Source organism: Hirundo rustica, chromosome 7 (genome assembly GCF_015227805.2).
Source record: "Hirundo rustica isolate bHirRus1 chromosome 7, bHirRus1.pri.v3, whole genome shotgun sequence".
Taxonomy (NCBI): domain Eukaryota; kingdom Metazoa; phylum Chordata; class Aves; order Passeriformes; family Hirundinidae; genus Hirundo; species Hirundo rustica.
The window spans coordinates 20,185,008-20,204,391 of record NC_053456.1 but is presented as its reverse complement, the minus strand read 5'-3'; the positions used below and the strand labels follow the sequence as shown (position 1 = coordinate 20,204,391).

The 19,384-nt window shown below is 38.2% G+C and overlaps 1 protein-coding gene across 7 annotated transcripts in view; it reads right to left on the bottom strand.

Moving 5' to 3' along the window:
- Positions 1-19,384, bottom strand: part of METAP1D (methionyl aminopeptidase type 1D, mitochondrial) — a 44,845-nt gene that overhangs the window by 9,307 nt on the left and 16,154 nt on the right. For 3 of the 7 annotated variants that reach the window (XM_040070286.2, XM_040070281.2, XM_040070283.2), the window contains 6 exons: positions 17,665-17,935; positions 12,268-12,434; positions 9,540-9,689; positions 6,006-6,154; positions 5,284-5,326; positions 1,342-1,505 (listed from right to left, as the gene is read on the bottom strand). In XM_040070286.2, the coding sequence (XP_039926220.1) occupies positions 1,342-1,505; positions 5,284-5,326; positions 6,006-6,154; positions 9,540-9,689; positions 12,268-12,434; positions 17,665-17,728 (737 nt within the window). In that variant the 5' untranslated portion in view covers positions 17,729-17,935. Of the gene's footprint in view, positions 1-1,341; positions 1,506-5,283; positions 5,327-6,005; positions 6,155-9,539; positions 9,690-12,267; positions 12,435-17,664; positions 17,936-19,384 lie in introns of those variants that run through there. The other 4 variants (XM_040070282.1, XM_040070284.1, XM_040070287.2 and 1 more) reach the window with 3 other exon arrangements.

Below are 19,384 nucleotides of genomic sequence, written 5' to 3'. Positions count from 1 at the left end.
TGACAGGAAAAGGATAATTACCTCTCAGAGAGAATCAAAGGCTGACATGCCCTTTAGACACAGCCATGAATGCAGAGCTCGATAGAATGCTTGAATAAGAATCCAGTGTTCTGTGCCCCCTTCTACTCAAGAATAAATTTTGTTAAAATGCAAGAGCACCACCAGTAAATTTGTTGAACCCTAGGTGTTCAAAAATATGAGGTGCATCTATCGACTCATCCCATTTGCAAAAATAAAACTACATTTTGAATTCACTTCTATTATATTCATGGACAGTAAGATAGTGAGATATGCATTAAATTTCTTTTCCCAGTAGGGGTCTGATTCAACATTTCCTATGAAAGAACAGAAAGACACTATCCTTTTTCTCCAGGCTAGTTAGCCTATAATTTAAAACTGTCAAAAACACAATTTTATACAAAGTCTTCAATAAAAGCTTCTCAGATATAACCCAAAGAGGTTTTACTAAAGTTTGATTCAGACTCTGTTACAATATTTTTAAAGCTATAAATACATCTAACTGATATTTTGCCGTTCTCTTTTTTTCTTAAAGTATTTGAAGATTTACAAAGGAAAAAAAAAAGGCAGCATCCTTTCAAGGTGACTAAGCCTTGCAGCTTTTAAGTAATCAGAATGAATTCAATAGCTTGTTGGGACCATTAGCAGTCCGAAGAAGTATTGCTTAATAAAATGTATATGATATATGTCTATTTCTTTCTTTTGGCAAACATTTTAAAATAATCCATAGGTACCTTCAAAAAACTAAGACGCGTTTTTATTTGAATCCATCAGCAGAAGAGTCATGACTGCATTTATGTGAAGGCTAGAAGAGATGCAAAATAGGGAAAAATCTCTGAATGTCAGCTCTTTTTTCCCTGTGACGTTTGCAGGCACTGCTCTTTGTAAGATCAGAAGCTCTCGAGTTAAATATTTTCGTAGTTTTTAAACAAAGAGCTTATTTATGTTGACTAATTCCTTTGTAACATTCAACGAAAACAATGGCTTCTAACTGTCTTACACTGTTAGACAGATGTGGTGTAGTGTCACACTCAAATAAAAAATAAACAAAAGCCCACTGCAAATTACATCTGTTAATTTAAATCTACTTTATGAATATCTTTGTCTTTTTCTACATTTATCTTTGCTGACCCTAGTGTAATTCACTTTCAAAAAAATACCTCTTACCCGAGGAACAACATTATAGCTTGGCAGTTCACATACTGATATCAGACTGAAATGATGGTTTTGAATCATAAAACATGTCATCAGCTTTATACCAAACCACCAATAACCTTTGTCCCATTTGCCAGCCCTCCTTTTACTTGTCAATATAAGGCTTACCTGATTGTGTTTCCAATTACAGAGAAGGGAGCCCCTGGTCTGCAAGCTGCAATTGCTTCATCTCTACATTTCCTGGCAACCTCCACTAACTTTTCACCAGATTTATCCACATTGCCCACCAAAAAGGTTTCAGAAGTGTCACCGTGGTAGCCATTGTAATACACCTAAACATATGCAGAAACGTAAAGACATTTTCTCATTTTACATCCAGAAACAAATCGTCGTCTTAATTAAATCCATTCTTTCTAGGAACAAGCTACATATTGCAACAGACAGACAGGTAAGTCATGCTTGCAAGACTGGAAAAGCAAAACATTGCAAAGGGGGAAAAAAAAAAAAAAGCTTGAAAGACTTCAAGGTGCCTTTAACTGGCCAACGTTGCCAATTAAAAATCCAAGCACAGCAGAAGCTGCGCATCAGTGCCCAGCAGCGCAGCAGGCAGCGACGCTGCCCAGCCCCAGGACACGGGGGTAACTGGGCTGTGGTGAGAAGATGGCTGCGGGCCGTGGGTGGGCTGAAGCAGGCCCGGGGGGCTGCCGGGTGCCCACCCATCCTGGCCCCTGCAGCAGGGGCTGAGCCCAGCGCCGGCCGTGGCACGGGGGCACTGCTGGCGGCTGGCAGGGAGGCGAACGCCTGCAGTCCCTGCCGGAGCTCTCAGGTGAGAGCCAAACCCTGCTACCAACAGCCAGAGTGAACCCCGCAGGAAACGTGGACCAAACCCGCTGTCAGCTCTTGGAGGTTTTCTTTGATCTCGTTTTTAAGCTACAATATTGGATTAACATTGGATTTTTCTTCTGATTTTCAGAGATGAATTTTGAGAGAACAAATGTACTGCTGCGGCATTGGAAAATTTCATGTCCTGAAAATGAAACGTGCTGTTGAATTAATTGCATATTGGGGTTTCTTTCTTTTATTTTTGACGTTTCATAGGTTTTAAATGTTAGCCCTCCTGAAATTCTCTGTTAAGCACAAGAAATCCTGGCTATGCACTACGGAGCTCTGCAACAGACCATTAAAATGGGGTTTGCAGCTCTGCACATGGCAGGCAGGCCCATAATTGTAAGACCAAGCGACATTTCCCTACAAAAAGACAAATTATAATGGTGCACAGTTTTGATCTTCTAAAACATTTTTTTCTCCCCCAAACAGTGGGCAACTATCCTTCTACAACTAATTACTCACCGAACTCGAACCACTGAACTTTTGCCACTGGCAAGCTATTTGTGAAAGACAGACTCACATTCTTTTTGGTTGATTCCAAACTAAAAAAACACCCCACGACCCCAAAACCCCCACGCTACAGACAGTTTATCCCAAAGCCAGGTTTGTCTTCAGGCTGAGATATAGAGAAAACGCAGGCCATTAGGAGCAAGGGGTATTTTAAAGAAAGGTGAGTGCCAGCAAGGGCCCAACTGCGTTGCCACCACTCTGGCAAAAAGCAGCTGCAATCCTCTGCTCTACACCTTCCTCTGCCAGTTCAGACTACCACAAAATATTTTTTTATTTTTTAAATTTTTGTCATTTAATGCCCATTGGGCAGGTTTTAAAGTAGGCAATTCATATTAAACTGAACTAGTTTGTTTTTAGCTCTAGCAAGTAAAACACACAAACCCCCAACATTAAACATCGTCATCATCCTGGAAAAGCAAACATGCATTTAAAACACAGGAGGGTTAAAAACCCAAAACCCAACAAACAACAACAAAAAACCCAACAACAAACCAAATAATAATATTTACTGCAGCACATCAGCTGCAATTATGTATTTCTGATGTTAATAAACTACAACCACAGCAACTGTAACATACTATTTCCTTAAAATTCAGCGAAAGAACCAAGTCATAAGAAACATTAACCTGGTAACAATAGGCTGAAAATTGCACTATGCTGAGGATCCAGTAATGGATAACACTATTGTCTCTATACTAAAACACATTTTCAAGTCTACATATTTCAAGCCTAAAAAATTCGTATTTCATCTATGAAATGCTACCACCTTAATTGTGCTAAAATGGATTATTTTTTCAGATAATTTGCACATAGTGCAAGGTATTTACACTTAACAACCTGAGTATTATTTAATTACTTTATAGAACCTGTACACAATTATAAACAATTTGTTGTGCAATATTTACTTTGATTTTTATTCTGTCCAGCTGTGAAATATCCCAGTTTTGCTCATTAAAAATAAGAGATCAGTTAATAATGCTGAATAGTATTTTTTCCTCAGCTGTTTTGGACTTAGCAATTATCACACACAGCACAGTTCAGTTTCAAATGATAAAGGAAATCTTACAAAGATAGCCAGCAATTCCCATCCTTGCAGAAATCTTCACATTCACAGAAATGTCAAGATTTATTTTATTTTATGAGAGTAAATTAAAAGCAAATAAATATATGTCTGCAAAAAGGCCAGTAAGATTTAGTCACACATTTGTCCAGCAGAGTGGACAAGGTATGCACACTATGTTAAGATAAAAATGTGTCATTCAGTTTATCATAGAAAGTATCTGTGATATGAGTCTATACTTTTTTTTTAATCTAAGGTATCATTATTATCCTGACAGACTGAACAAAAAGTAAAAAGAACCCTAAGGAGGTACAAAGAAATGTGATTTAAATCCTTAGTTGTCGCAAACTGATTTAGTTCAATAAACTGAGCAAAGCAACAACAGTTCACCAAAGTAAAAATGAAGGCCAAAAATAAAGCTTAAAAATGCTAGATTGCACTCTGTAAACCTGATACTCAGAATTCTAAGATTAGAAAGTATGGACATGGGAAAGAATTAAAAAAGATCAAAAACCCAAGCCAACCCAAATCCAGTTCTGGATCACATGTGAGCATATAATGGGAAAAAGGTCATTGACCCTAATTTTAACAGGAAAAATATTTTAGAAAGCTTGAATCTCATGCTCAGAGATAGGTCTGCTGAGGATTTCTTCACTCTGCCAGTATGAAAATAGTTTCAAAGTTACCACTAGGTTCTTTAAAGATTTAAAATGCTTGTCTTTATGAGATTCTACTCCCTTGAATGTGACATATTATTAAAAAATAATGGTAGGATTCAAAAAACATCTGTCTTCATATTAGAAATAAACAGCACTTCAGAAAAATAAAAACATGCACAGCAAAAAAAAAAAAAAAAAAGGAAACAAAAAACAACCTTCTGCAAGACACAAATATTTTTTTTTTAATAAATGAAATGAGAATTAGGTTTCCAGTTCCTGTGCTTTCTTGCTCCTAGGAAAACGCAGCCTGTGTTTATTTAAATAGCTGTAATTGATGATTCCCTGGAAATATGAAGTCACGGTTGTATCACACTATTGCTGTTTCTGCTCAAAAGGTTCAGGGTTTCTATACCAGAAATGGAACACAACACTACCTTCGGGGATTTTAATAAACGTAGGGAACACTGCTAGCAAAAGAGCTGCTGTCCAAATAGACTGACATACCCAGGCCAATGCAGCCTCTAATGACAGAGTAAGATAATGTCAGGCCCCACTCAAAATCAGCAGGAAGAGGAAGATCAATCTTGGCAGAGTGAAGGAAAAATGCTGGCTTTCTTCATGTTAGCTCATCTCATACATATCTATCTTCAGCTGCTGCCCAGTACTGTGGTGCTCTGCATTAACTACACAGTGGATCAATAACAATTACACCTTCTCAAAAACATGACACATAGCAGGATTGGGTTGACATTTCACTTAGGCCAACATTGATCTCAGTGCATCTGATTCCAGTCCTAAATTCAAGTCAGGCCTGGGTCTAGCTGGAATAAACACACAGTTAAAAACAAAAAAGGAAACCAGCTGCTTGTGCCTTGGCTCAGAAGTAAACAGCACATCCATCTGTGCACCCCCCATCTCCAATCCACTATTCTTTCTGTTGCTACTAGTGATTCTAAAGTTGATCAAAGACTATTTTTTATATGAATTACTCACCGTGACATCAATGTTGATAATATCTCCATCCTGAAGAGGTCGACTGAAACATAAACAGAAAAAAAAAAAAAAGCGGTGACAGACAGTTCCCAACAAAGGGAATATAAGAATAAACACCTAATGACACATACATAAAAATCAAGGGGTAGATATTTTGTGATGGAGGATGGCAGAAGCAAACAGAATAACCATTTTTAATGTTCAGCACCGACTATTTAGAGAACAAATGTAGGCTGAATATAAAATAATGAGAAACAACTACCTGAAAAACGTATCAACACCTGAAAAATCTACCATTATATTTATTCTTTTTCTCTCACTAGGGTTCATATTTTACTTTGTGCGTAGCTGAATGTATTGAGAATATAAAATAAATCCCACATAAATTCAAATATATTTATTCCTTAGCCTATACTTATTTTGCTGCATGAACAAAAAATCAGACCATATTGGTTTTTTTTCCCCACACACACTAAACTCAAAATGAAATATGCTATTTTTCTTTAAGTGTCTGGACAAACAGGATAATACTTTTTTTTTCCTATTTCACATATATTTCTGTAACAACTATCAACATCATAGGGCAACACGTTCTGCATCTACAACGCATTTAAGAACGACATTTAGTTAAGCTAAAGTATACTCAATATCAAATGCAATTTATTAATTTCAGTTTAACACTTCCATTTTTGGTTGTAAAATGTACATTATTGAGGAAATACCTGTCAGGAATACCATGACATACCACGTTGTTTACAGAAGTACAAACAGATTTTGGAAAACCTCCATAGCCCAGAGGTGATGGATAGGCATTCTGTCTGATTATTTCATGATGAACAATGGAATCTATTTCTTCAGTTGTCATGCCAACCTAAAATATCAAACATAACATCCTGTTAAAAAAGCAAGGAGAGTTTCTCATATTTACTGAATGTGATTGCAGCCAAGCTCCAATGAAATATGGGATGTTTTAAACAGGCTGCTTTGATACAGAACACTATACTGTCTGATATACTTTACTGATGTATGAACTTTTTTTTCTCAAAAAAGGATTTTAAATAAAGCAGTCAGTAGAAATGAGCACTCAAAGCTTCCTAGAAAACCTAAAATCCTGTCTACTTCCTTTCTGTTCTTTTTTCCATATGTACTTTCTCAAAGACACAAATTTCCCATGGCATCCTTTCAGTAGCTGCTATAGAAATGTCTTGTTTTGATGCTTTCAGTCCCTTAAAACACAACATTACTTCCCCCGTTTATTTGTAAAAGAAAGGACATTAAGTCTTAAAATTGCCCAGTACATTCACCATAATGTTTTTAAGCATTTTAAGAAATTGTTTTCCAGGTATTCCTAAATTTTATAAAACACTGAAATATTTAGATTCAAATTTTAAGGATATTTTACTTAAAGTTGCCATAGCCTGGATGATCATAATGAATCTAAAAATACTGACCCATCATTTTTAGAAATCTTCATTTTTATGCTTGATGTTTTCTAGATTCAGCTTTTCCTCAAGATTTTACATATTTAAAAAACCCCTCTTATTCAGCCATTTTCTGGGTAGCCATAGAGTGCAAAGTGCACACGCTTAAAATAACATTATTCTTGCGTTTCTTTTGGATCAACTCTGTTGCTGGAATGGTTAAAGCTGAAATTTGGTAGGGAAACCTCTCTAGTTGAGAAGTACTTTTGAGGGTTCCTCTGTAAATTGATTTTGCTTTGAATGAGTTCCGAGTCTTTGAAAATCATACTTTGTACAGATACGAGCATCATTCTTAGCACGCTGAAGGAAATATCACAGTGGCCGTGATCTTGGAGTAAATTGGGGCAGACAGGTAGGCTGTGGTGCAGGAGACAGTTCTATACTGAAATACTGTGTGGCATGCACAGTCAATACAGAAGAGTGCACTTGTGTACTGTGCTAGGATAAAACCAGGTCTGTTTACTCAACTCAGTTTTGTTCAGCACAGAAACGTCGCTGGGCAGGTGAGGAGCAATGAACGTGGCTTCAAGACCAGGATTTGGGATTACTGCACATGCCCCCTGCTTTGCAGCAGCCATGGCAGCCCCAGTGCCGTGGGATGGCAGCCACAGCCCTGGCAGGCTGTGTGGATTGGATGTGGCAGCCCCTGGTTCTGGATAAATACAGCTTTGTTGCTTCTGCCTTTGCTCAAACATCTTCATCTTTAGCCCACGGACAAACTGAACTGCTATGTACCCAGCTGGCTGCTGTCTACTGCTGCTCTGCTCAAGCAATTTGATGTGGTTTTTGGATACTCAGCAGACAACTCTGGTCTCTGCATGGCTTACACTCTGTGAAAAGTTCTGCTTTTAACAGTATGTGCTTTACTTTTAAAGATACTTTTGCTAGCTAGACAAGTTTGGGGTGGCACCTGCTGTGCCCCTAATCCCTTATTTGGAACAGGGCAATTCAATGGCATATAATAAAATATTTTCATGTCATAGAATCTGCGCTTTTATTCCCAAATTTGTAACTCAAACCCAGGAAAGCTATCACACATAATACTGCATTGTAATTTGAAATCCCACAGGCAGTAATGGCAACATCAAAACCATATTCAAACTATATCTCTCTGTACCCATGGATTATAATGCACCCTTGTTATATTGAGGGATCTTACTGGCACTAGCTAAAGCACCGGCAAGAGCCAGTTTGGAGGACTGTGTGCAGGGTGGGTCCCACAGGATAACAGGATAAGCTAAACTCTACATTCCTGTTTTACCTCAGGAACAGGTGGAGAGATGGGACTCTTCAGGTAAAATAGGAATGTAGGGTTTAGCTTAGGAGAATAAGCTAAAAGAGCTTGGTTTGTTTAGTCTGGTGCACAGCTCTATTCCTGTGGAAAGGGGACAAGCAGGCAGCTGTTTAAATTAAAGAGCAGTGTCGGCACAAGAACAGATGGGTGTAAACTGACCACATGCAGCAACAGGCTGGAAAGCAGAAGATGCTCACTGTCAACGAGGGAGGGTTTTGGAGCGTCCTCCCAGTCAGGAGAGTCTTGAGCAAACACATACTTGTGTAAAACAGAGCTCACCAACAGTCTGTGACTTACCTGGGCCGTGGTCTCAGCATTGCAACTCCAAATGCCACCTCTCTCCCAGTATACAGGTCCTGGTTATGTAATTATTACCTTATACACCTTTTTGCTCCAGAACATTCAATATGTGTGCGTAGTATTTTGCTATTATGCACGATTTGGCACATATGAACTGCGTCATAAACGACACCATACTGCATACATGCGTACTTAAATACACACGGCAACAACCAAAGAGTGTTTGTGAAAAACTGCCCTCATTCAAAACCCACATCGCACCCTGATCCTTTGGAAACATGTATATACCTTTAAATGAGTAAGTTTTATTGTACTGAGAAATAATTGAACATTAAAAAGTTAAACATGCACAAAGCTATGTAAGATTAAAGCTTCAGGCAATTTTGTTATTTGCCATCCCAGGTCCAGAAATAAACCTTTGTGAAAGAGTGATGATAGCTGAAAAGAAAAATCCCCTTTTAAGTCAATGGCATTGACCTACAGTCCCCATCTATCTCTGCATCTCATAGCTACTCAACCCATTTCACCTTATCCAATATGCTATTATATGAAATACCAAGGCAAGGCTGAAAAAGCATTTCTTCATCTGCAAAACCTGGTAGTAGGCTCCTCCCTCTACATTTTTTCTTGGGAGGTATCCTAAAAAGCATATTGTAGGAATATTTCTGGAAATCAAGAGGCTTTATTATCAATGCACTCTGGAAAATTGTGTAGAATTTGGCAGCTGTTTTTCCAACGGCAGCTCTGTGAGTTGTATTGGATCCCACAGGGCTGTGAGGGCTGAAGGATGAAGGGAATGGAGAAGGCAGACCAAGTGTGGGCTAGTACACACGCAGAGCTGGAAAGCATGACAGATGAGGTAGATGGGCCATGAAAGGAAAGGAAAAAATGTAGCATGTGCCTTAGGAGACACTCACATGATTTGACACAATCCGAGGAGAGGGATATTACAAACACAGTGATATTACACCTGAGCACTTACGCCCTACATAGGTCCAAAGGACAGAAATAATGAAACGGGCATATCATGATCTGAATCCAAGTTAATAAATCCTTATTTTTCAGGATCAAACTTAAAGGTGGATTATAGGAAAGTTAAAAGAAAAAAAGTAGGAACAAAACCCAAGTAAGTGAAACCATAAAAGACACCCAAGCTGTTATGGGACTTCTGTAATTGTTACCTTTAAGCCCTTTCCAGCAAGAAGCAGGACATGACGGGCCAACTGACAAGCTTGACGAAGCCCTTGAATCTGATCTTCATTCTTAATTTCTATGTCGTCTCCCCAGTCTGGTACAATGCCTGTCGTCACATAGTCTGGCTTCTTTATGTGCTTGGAGAAAAAGGATTGAAAATGAAGATCAGAAAGCTGAGCATGACAATGGGATCATTTTCTCAGATACTGCCTCCTGCTTCATGGCAGCTTGCCCTTTCTGTCGTAGTATCGACCTTCCTAAGCCATCAGGGCAAACCCTCAAGGCTGCCTCAGTATTTCTTCCACTGCCCTTTTGAACTTAACATTGCCTGTTACTACTGACTTACACAGTCTGCTAGCCTTCCAGTGCTGAAACCCCAGATACTGCAGCTGACTTCCCGCACAGACAGTCTCAAGTTAGGAAACTGGGAGAGAGACTTAAAAACTCCTCATTTTCTTTTGCAAGGGGGACATTTTCTACAAAAGGCATCTAAACACTGGAAATGATGGGAAAACCATACAGAGTTAGTCTCAACATCCAACCTGATCAAATCCCGTGTTTCTCATTCAAACAAAACTCCTGTTGAGAAATCCATGAGACTGCTTTTTGACTAAGAACTTTAGATTTAACTTATTTTCATTTAGAGACTTTTACACATTAATCTAGTTCATATGCAGCGCCCAAATTTCTCCATCTATGACATAACACAAAGGTATCTCAATTTGCTGTGTCAGGGGAAGTGTAATAAACCTCATTTTTTCCACACAAGAGCTTCTCAGCCCTTGTATGAGGTGAAATTTAAAATCTGATTTTTTTAAATCCACAACAATTTAACAATGTTCATAAACACGAAAGCTAATAAGAACAGTAATGTCTTGCACAGAGCTGGAAATGCACTGTCTCTCAGAGGATCCTGGGCTGTTTCACTGGCTGCAGAAGAATCCCTTTGCCCACGACAGCCAGGCTGATTTTCTGCCATGCTGCCCACAGGGTGAGTTTTGCACTGACTTCACAAAACACAGTCAAGCTGGCAGGCAGAAAACAAAGTAGGCATTTTGGCTGTACACAAAACAACCATACAACAACAGAGTGTTGGAGTAACAAAGAGTGGCGCAACTAATGAACTCTATTGGGGCTTTAAATAGGAAGACGACTGTTACAGGTATTTTATGTTTAATCTAATGAAAACTGTGGAACTATCTTCAGCGAACTTATGACAACAGGATTCCAGATTTCCATTTCTTTAAAAAGAATGCCATATCATTAAAAATGTCCTATGGCAGTAGTCTGGGCCTTAGTTAAAAAAAAACAAACCACACTAAACCAAACCAAACCAAACCAATGCTGCTTGTTGGATTAGCAACTCCATACTCAGCATCACCCTCGCCTTCCCCTTGGAAAAACCTATTAACTGAGACCTACCTATTAACTTACCTATTAACTTACCTATTAACTGAGACATGATCCTATTGACCCCTAAGAACCGTGAAGGGAGCAGCCCAAAGCAGCATACACACAAATGTCTATGTGGACACTTTCACACCAACATCTTAAAAAACACTGTAATTTCAATGTGATTTCTGGCATACTCTGAATAAAAGTAGTAACTTTGCCCTCAAGTTTTCGGAGTTCGTAAACACGGACTGATTTTTAGATGTCAAAGAACTCTGATCTGGGAAGACAACTTTTCATTATGACAATATATTTCTTCCTCTTTATCCTAAAAGAAGCACTTAAATACAGAAAATGAGGTTTTTAAGTTCTATGATTTTTAAGCTTTTGAAAATCTAGAGAGCATGTAATCCTATGTTCTCCCTATACACAGAGCTTCCACAGCCTCTTAGGGCTAAGAGCTCTACTTCCATCATTCTTACCTGCTTTCCTATCTGACAACTTTTTAGTATATCTGGCCCATGGAAATGCCCTATATTTGGCATAAGAAATCTATATTAAAATGAAAAACAGCATTGTAAAAAGTACTAATATACATCCTGTGAAGTGCCGTTTAGAAAGGGTACTTCAGTTTCTTTTGGCTAAAGTAAAGATACTAAACAGTTAATCTGTATGCTGTAATTAAATAGGGGGAAAAAAAAGAAGAGGAAAAAAAGGAAACCAGAAGTGGAGCACATGTTAAATTTGCATTTGCATCAAAGAGTCCCTTTTGGCTCTAAAGTAGATAAAAACAAAAATATATGTTGCAAGGGAAAAGAACACTCAGGCACCAAAAAGACAAGTTTAAAACATGTAGTGGGCTTGCGGGACAGCAACCAGCAGGTATGGTACATTCTCTTTCTGACATAACCAAATAACAAAACCATCAGCAACATATAAACATTTTTGTAATTAGCTTGCTACAGATTTATACAGAAGGGGACTCAGATGATCATGAATGATTCCCACTGACTTCTGGTAAGACTGTCTAAAATTGCTCCAAACAAGAATCTGGACCCAGAATTGTCAACAGATAATTACAACACTCACATTTATTCTACTGTAACTGAACAAACCCCAGGTTTGAACTGCCTCATAACTAAATACATCACTGTGTTTAACATGGTAGACAGCTGAACATCAGCTCTCCTATCTCAAATAGCAGACCAAGCAACAGGACAGTGACCCAACCCCCAGCTGTTGGACAACAAATACACTTGATCCTGCCTGCAATCAAACTCTACACTGGCTGAAGAACAGATTAGGTAACAGAAATTGCAGTACCTTAGGAACTTGGTGAGCTGGAGAAACCATGGCTGGCCAAACTATACTGTAAGCAGCATTTCTTTGTCCCTGGAAGAAGAAGCATCTTTGCTGATGATTGCTTGAGTGTCTGTGCAGGTAGTTACGACTGCACAAAGAAAAGATTATGTGGCAGCCAGTCACAGAACCTATTAACAGATAAATTAAAAATTATTAACAATTTTTTCTATTTCCACATTACAAAATGGAAAGCATGCGAAAAGAAGGGCATTGCGTAAAACAAAGCCCAGAACTCATGTAGTTGCTGAGGGTGATTCAAATCTTGTACTGTTTAAGACAGAGCAGAAAGAACAAGAAGAAATGAGAACAAAAAAAAAACTTCCCAAACAATACTTTGAAGCTTTACAAAATACCAAATCTGTTTTGGTTTGATCAAAAAACAGTGTGGGTAAATCTCCCACCATTTACCGACAGGAGTGATGCCCTACCTGGCCTCTGCTCGGAGCAATTGGCACGGCTGCACTGTACAAGACTTGCAAAGCAGTTAATAAGGCACAATAGCAAGAAAAGAGAAGACAAAAAAAAGAAGATCATGTTATTTCATACAGTATTTTCAACTGTATTTTTGCAGAATTGGTCACAGATTTGAGCATAACAAAGGTAATGTTGCTTTTTGTCTTGTTGCTCAACACAAAGAGCAGTTAATTTTGTTCAGGGAGCAACAGAAGAAACTTCAGGACTATTTTTAATCTTGGCCAGAAGTAACTGAAGGGATTAAAATTGGAAATTTATTTGGAGTATTTGAATCAGATTTCCATTTAATTCACATGGGAGTTTGGGATGAAAGTTTCATAGCTCAAACTTAGTTGTTGGACAATGACACATTTTGCCCCTGCAAAAAAAGGAAAAAAAGAAAAAAAAGAAAAAAAGAAAAAAGAGCAGTTGAGGCCCAAAGGATCTCAGAGACATCAAAACCAAAATAATGCACCACAAAAGACAATGTTAGCACCAAAACCAGGAAATTCAGAAGGATTACTGACACTGCTCAATTACATTACAATTACACACAGTGTGTATTTCCACTACTCAAATGTTCTACAATATAAACATAAGTTTTTTTCTTAAATGGAAGTTTAACGTAACAGTTGATCTGCTTCTGAAAAATGTCATTATGTATACAAATACAAGAGCAATCTTGCAGCAAGTAATCTAGATGAATAATTATTCTTCAGTAAAAAGTTTTTGTTTAAACAAAGTAACTAAACATTTTTATATCACAGAAATTAGGAAATTAATTTACTGCATGTTTTGTAACTATGTAAAAATGTTTATTTCCAGAAGAGTTTCCTTCACATCTTGCATGTTTTTATTCTATTGTACCTTCCTTCCTTTCCTTCAGATGCGTTTATTATGTTCAGATGCAGAAACTATCCTTCCACATGTGCAATCTTTCAAAGACAGTCCTTTTACAGTATTCCATGAAATACAGAAAATCTGAGTTATGCACTGTTTTGGAGCCCCAAACCCAGAGTGAATGAAATAGTTGCATCAGGTTTGCGTTAGAAATCTTCCCGACTGCCTCTTTGCACTGGTCAAAGCACATTTAGGTACTAAGGTCTGACAAGTTAAAACCTGGGTGTAGAAACTTTTATTCAAGCAAATTTTTACTGGTGTTTTTTCTGTTGTTGTTGTTGTTGTGGATTTTTGTTAATTTGTTTTGTTTGGGTTTTTCGCTTGTTTGTTTTGGTTTGGTTTTTTGTTGTTATCTGTTTGTTTTACTCGTTGATAAATAACAAACTGGAGCTGAAGGGTGAGGTTCACCTGAAGCTCTCAGTATAACCTAAGTACCCAATGGAAGCTGCCTGCTTCAAAACAGAAGAAAGTGTCTCCAAGTGGAGCTGCTCACTTAACAGTGGGCTGGATTGATTTGGTAGCCTATTAACTGGAATTTAAAGAGCAGACTCATAATCTACTTTTCTAGAGTCTCCTTCACACACACACACACACAAAATCACTGTCCAATTAACAAAAACAGAAAAAAAGAGAAAGGGTCACCTAAAATGTAGCTGTAAGCACATCCAAAGAACCCAAAGCATCCTACAAACTTCCTGTCTGGTTTGTACACATTTCTGGAATTTGGAAGCACAGAATCTGCTGAGACAGCAACTCTTGGGCCATCAGAAGTAGCAATCACTCTGACAGCGTAAGTAAAGTTTTCTCTTTTACAAAGTGCAGTTGAAGTACCTTGCTCTTAGCACGGCTAAAGGTACTACAGATATACCGAAACCCCACTCACTGTTGTGGTTAGCTAAAGTCCACACGAACATCAATATGTGAACTTGCATTTTAAGTGCTCTCCTTGATGCCCAGAATGCTCCCCGGGCACCTTGTCTACTGTGTCACAATTTAACTGGGGAAGAAAAGGTGCAAGTGTGCTTGTCAGTTATTCCCAATGCGCTCTTAAATACACGAATTCATACCCACGGGTACATGTCTATCGGCTAGCTCACATTCAGAAGGGATACCTTTTTATTCGGAATAAAATTTTTACCTCTATTCTCTCAAAGATACCCTGCAAGTGTTGTCACAAAATAACAAGATAATAAGGTACTGCAGCCTGTTGTTATTCTACTAACTACTCATTATAAACCAGATGCATACAAAAATATCTGCTGCTTGAACAGATGAAATGAGACAAGCAAATAAGTATCACCGTTCTAAAATACAATTCCTAAATTATATCACAAGAATTATAAACACAGGACAACTAAACCTTTATTTGAAATATAAAAAATTATAAGAGAAAACATTCTCCTACAAAGTAAAAATAAAATTAAATAAAATGGCATTAAAATACAATGAAGTTACTGGTCTATAATGAAAATCTGGACTCCATCCACACACTTCCTTCCTTCAGAAGGCCTTCTAATGCCTCCACAGCTCCTTTTATTTTTCAAGCTCCCATATTCCCAGTTAATTCGATATAGCAACATCATCAATCACCTGAGACAGGAACAACTGTCTGTATTCTCCAAGTCTGGCTCAGAGATTCCCTCCTCCCCACCCCTTACACCCATCAAAGCTTTTCTCGGTGCCTTGATTTTACTTCTGCAACACTGGTGCTCAAGCACATCCTTTTGTTAAGCTTTCTGTGTATACTAATTACTGCAAGATAGTTCATAAGCACGGCATTTAGGCATCTTCCAGCAGGGACTGCAGCCACCCGAGAGCAAGGCGTGCAAATCCGGGTAGGCTGCTAACAGACCCGCACAGCCAGGATACAAAGTTGACCCTTCACGTGTTTATTCTGTACCCTAACAGTGAGGCTACGTCACCTGCCATGAGCAATAGAATATTTACTATCAGCTGCACGAAGGGGAATTATCAGCACTGTGATGAATCACATCAGCAGCTCGGATGCAGGGAGCACAGAAAATTCCTGACAACCGCTCTGCCGAGGCACCGGTGAACGCCAGTGCGCGATCCGCGTGCACGCAACGGCCTGCCGGAGCCGCTGGATTCCTCAGCACACCTTCATCCGGATTCCTAACACTAACACGCTCCGTGAGCTCTTCTGAATTACCAGATGAATTTATCTGGGGTGGAAATTACATTTCTTTTCCTTTTAAACGAGGCGGTCAGAGGGGCTGAATGTGGCATTCAAGAATTATGATGGGTGGGAGCATTTTTAAGTGACTGATTTTGCAGCACAGTGTGCCCTATATTTATTAGCCTTTTACTCTAGGGCTATTTTAATTGTTATCTGTTCATGCATGTTACACTATATAATGAAATGCTCCCATTTCACTCCTAGAGTGGAGAGTTTTTTATGTGTATCTCTATTAATGACCCTTAATTAAGTTGATTTTAGTAATTTAAATGTGATTTTCCTCTGGTCAAGAAGTATTTTTAACAGGAGAATGTTGAAAATGAACTCTCACATAAGCCCTTTTCTAATGGGCTTCTTGTTTAATAGTTACAGCAATTTATCAAGCTCTGTTTCCAATGAATGAAGTGTGGGGTAGCTGGGCAAAAACCTGCTCATTTACATTATTCATCAAACGTGACTGTTAGCAACCATGATTTTTGGTATTCATTCATGAAAGATTTCAATTTTCCAAGCAATTAACAAAAATATTACCAATGGATAAACTTCGTAACAGTTCTGAGCTACAATAAATACAAGGGTTAAAAGAGACAAGAAATAAATTAACATATTTTAAAATAATTTATCATAGTATCAACAGAAGCAGAGTACCAAAATTATTTAGGATTACAAGAATTAATATCCGAAACTATTTAGGAAATAAAAACACTTGCTCTTGATAAAGTTAACAACATCAAAAGCATTGTTCTGACAACTCTTTTCAAAATATGTGGTTTAATCTTTATTTTAAACTGAAAAAGAATGACTGCAGAGATTTTCTTAATATATACTCATTCAGAGGTAAAACACTTGAGATCTTTCATTTGGCTTGTCAGGTAATTTTAATACTCTAGCATAATTTAGGTTCTTGTGCAAATACTCATTTTGCTGAAACTTCTGAGGACTAAAGTTTAAAATAAGGTATTAAAAATCACTAAGGGTAACAATATGTGGAACACAGCCAATGCAACTAGGTAAGAACACATAGCTTCCCACTGCTAATTACCAAATGTTCCCATTTTTCAATCCAAAATAATGGCTGTGGTTTGAAAGACCTTTACTCGTAATTGTAACTCTAACTGCCTAATAAAACACCGACTTTGTAACCCCCCTGTTGCAAAGGTATGTCCAAGCTTCAAAAATAGGATGGGAAAGATTAAAGGTCCTTTCCAGCTCTGTGTAACCTGTGTAGCAGAAGAGCAGCTCACATTTCACATGCAATAACCTGCACATTTGCTAAAAAAAAAAAAAAAAAGAAAAAGGAAAAAAACTCCAAGAACAACATAGGGAAATGCCTGAGGCATAAGTTGAAACTGATTGGGCAAAGTAGAAAGAAAGACAAGAGCCCTTGAAATTAAACAAAAGCAAATTCATTCTGTTGACAGATGTTGATTACATCAAAGCCCTGAAAAACTTTTTTTTAATTTCTCTTTTTTTCCCCTTTTTTGCAACTAATACCTCCACATTTTCTGTACATTACGGATATAATGTAACTTAATCAACATAATCCAACACATGATAATTCCCAAATTTGGTAAAAGTATATTGTAAGAAGGTCTTAATGACAGGCTTCTCCAAACAAGAGTGTATTCACATGGTCATGTCTGCATACCCGTGCTGGTCACGCCATCATCGGCCCCTTACTTCCAGGGGTTAACTGCTCTGGCAGCCAAATAAAATACAGAGAGCGCTGTGTAATTATGGAGACAGTCAAAGGGCAGACTCTATTTTGAAATCTATTTGCACAGACAAGGTCTTCCAATTTCGCTTACAGGAAACAAGCTGGTAAAGGGGGTCTCCTCCTCTCCAGATGCTTTCCACACGTTTTTCCCACATCAGGAAATCGTGGACATGGACACCATGCAGCACTGTTTCCTGGACTGCAGAACCATGTCATTACAAGGAGAAGAGCAAGTCCATGCTTGTGAGAAATATTTCCTCCTAATTGGATGTATTAGGGGAAAGCAAAACCCATAAGGACTACTGAAAATGTGACTAGCAGCAATTTGTAAACAGGACGCGGCCACAGCTGTCACGATGGTACTGGAAAAGAGAAAGCAGAAATGAAAGGGTAAAAACACTCTGTTTTTAATAGCATGATTGGGGAAATGAAATATTCATCAGGATAGATGTGACTTCAGTTACAACAGCAACACATTGGTGAAAACTTCAACAACAGCATGCTTATCACCCTACCCTGATAAACCGAAACACAGGCCAGTATCTTGCAAACATTATATTCTAATTGCGATTGTTTTATTTAATTTTTCTGGAAATTAACGACAGAATTTGTTTAGTTAATAGAGGCATTAACAGAACTGTTCTTGTTACTCTCCTAAGAGGCAATGAAGCAAAGCAATGGTCAACTCCAAGGGAGAAGAGTCAGCCCTTCTGCCAGCATCACTGTGACTCCTCCATGTCACTGAAAAAGTCACTGCTGGCCCTCAGTTACACTCCTTGTTAATTACAATTCTGCCCTTACTTCATGCAGAGTGAACTGGGCAATTTGTTGGCTATATGCCAACATAAATGAGTCTGTAAATTTATAAACTATATGGAAACAGATTCTTGTTTGGCTTTACTTACTATGATTTAGTCTAGACTAGCGGACTAAAATGATGAATCAGTGCCTTCTGGAATAGTGCTGCGCTTCTAATTCATTATTCAGTCAAACTTAGGGCCAACAAAATAGCTGTTCTGCAAGTTGGTAAACTGGGAAACCACAGAGAATCAGAACCCCTTCTATTTACAGGAAGGATGACAGCCTAAGGGTACTTCATCCCAATAATAACAACATTCAAGTACCGGTGCCCAGGTCACGACAAGCCATGACCCTCCCCATAGCTCCTTCAGGAAGCTGGCTCGATGCCACCTTTTATCAGCAGCAACTGACAGTGCAACTTTAACTAACAAGAAGAAAAAATTAGTATTATATCCTTAAAATCTTTGACCAGTTGAGCAGTTCTGTATACACACACACACACACACACACACACACACGGAGTTACACCAAGGCAGTATAAGAAATAAATTAACTGAGTAAAATTCTGGTATCATTAAACAGTACTTCCCCTTTTATTATAGGATTTAAAAAGTAAAGAGTACAATCTAACTGTAGCTGAGTGATATTCATTAATATACCAAAGGAAATGAATTGTCTATTACAGAACATGGGATCAAGCTGTACAGACATTGGGAACAGGGCATTGCAGTCCTACAACAGAGCCTTCAATCCCAGTGTTATTTCTACTACATTTTCTCTCTCTGACAGAAAAACGCAAGAAGAAAATAAAAAGACAGTGTTGTCTAAAGCAATATCACTGCAAAATGAGATAAGTCCAGTACAAAAGCTGGACAAAGCAATATTAAGGGTTTCAATCACAGTTACTATCAAGGGAATTGAGGCTCCAGATCACAGCATCTGGCAAGTTTCAACCTCTCTGACTAGCAGGAGAAACATTCCTCTTATGTTACTGCATTCCTTTATTGAGT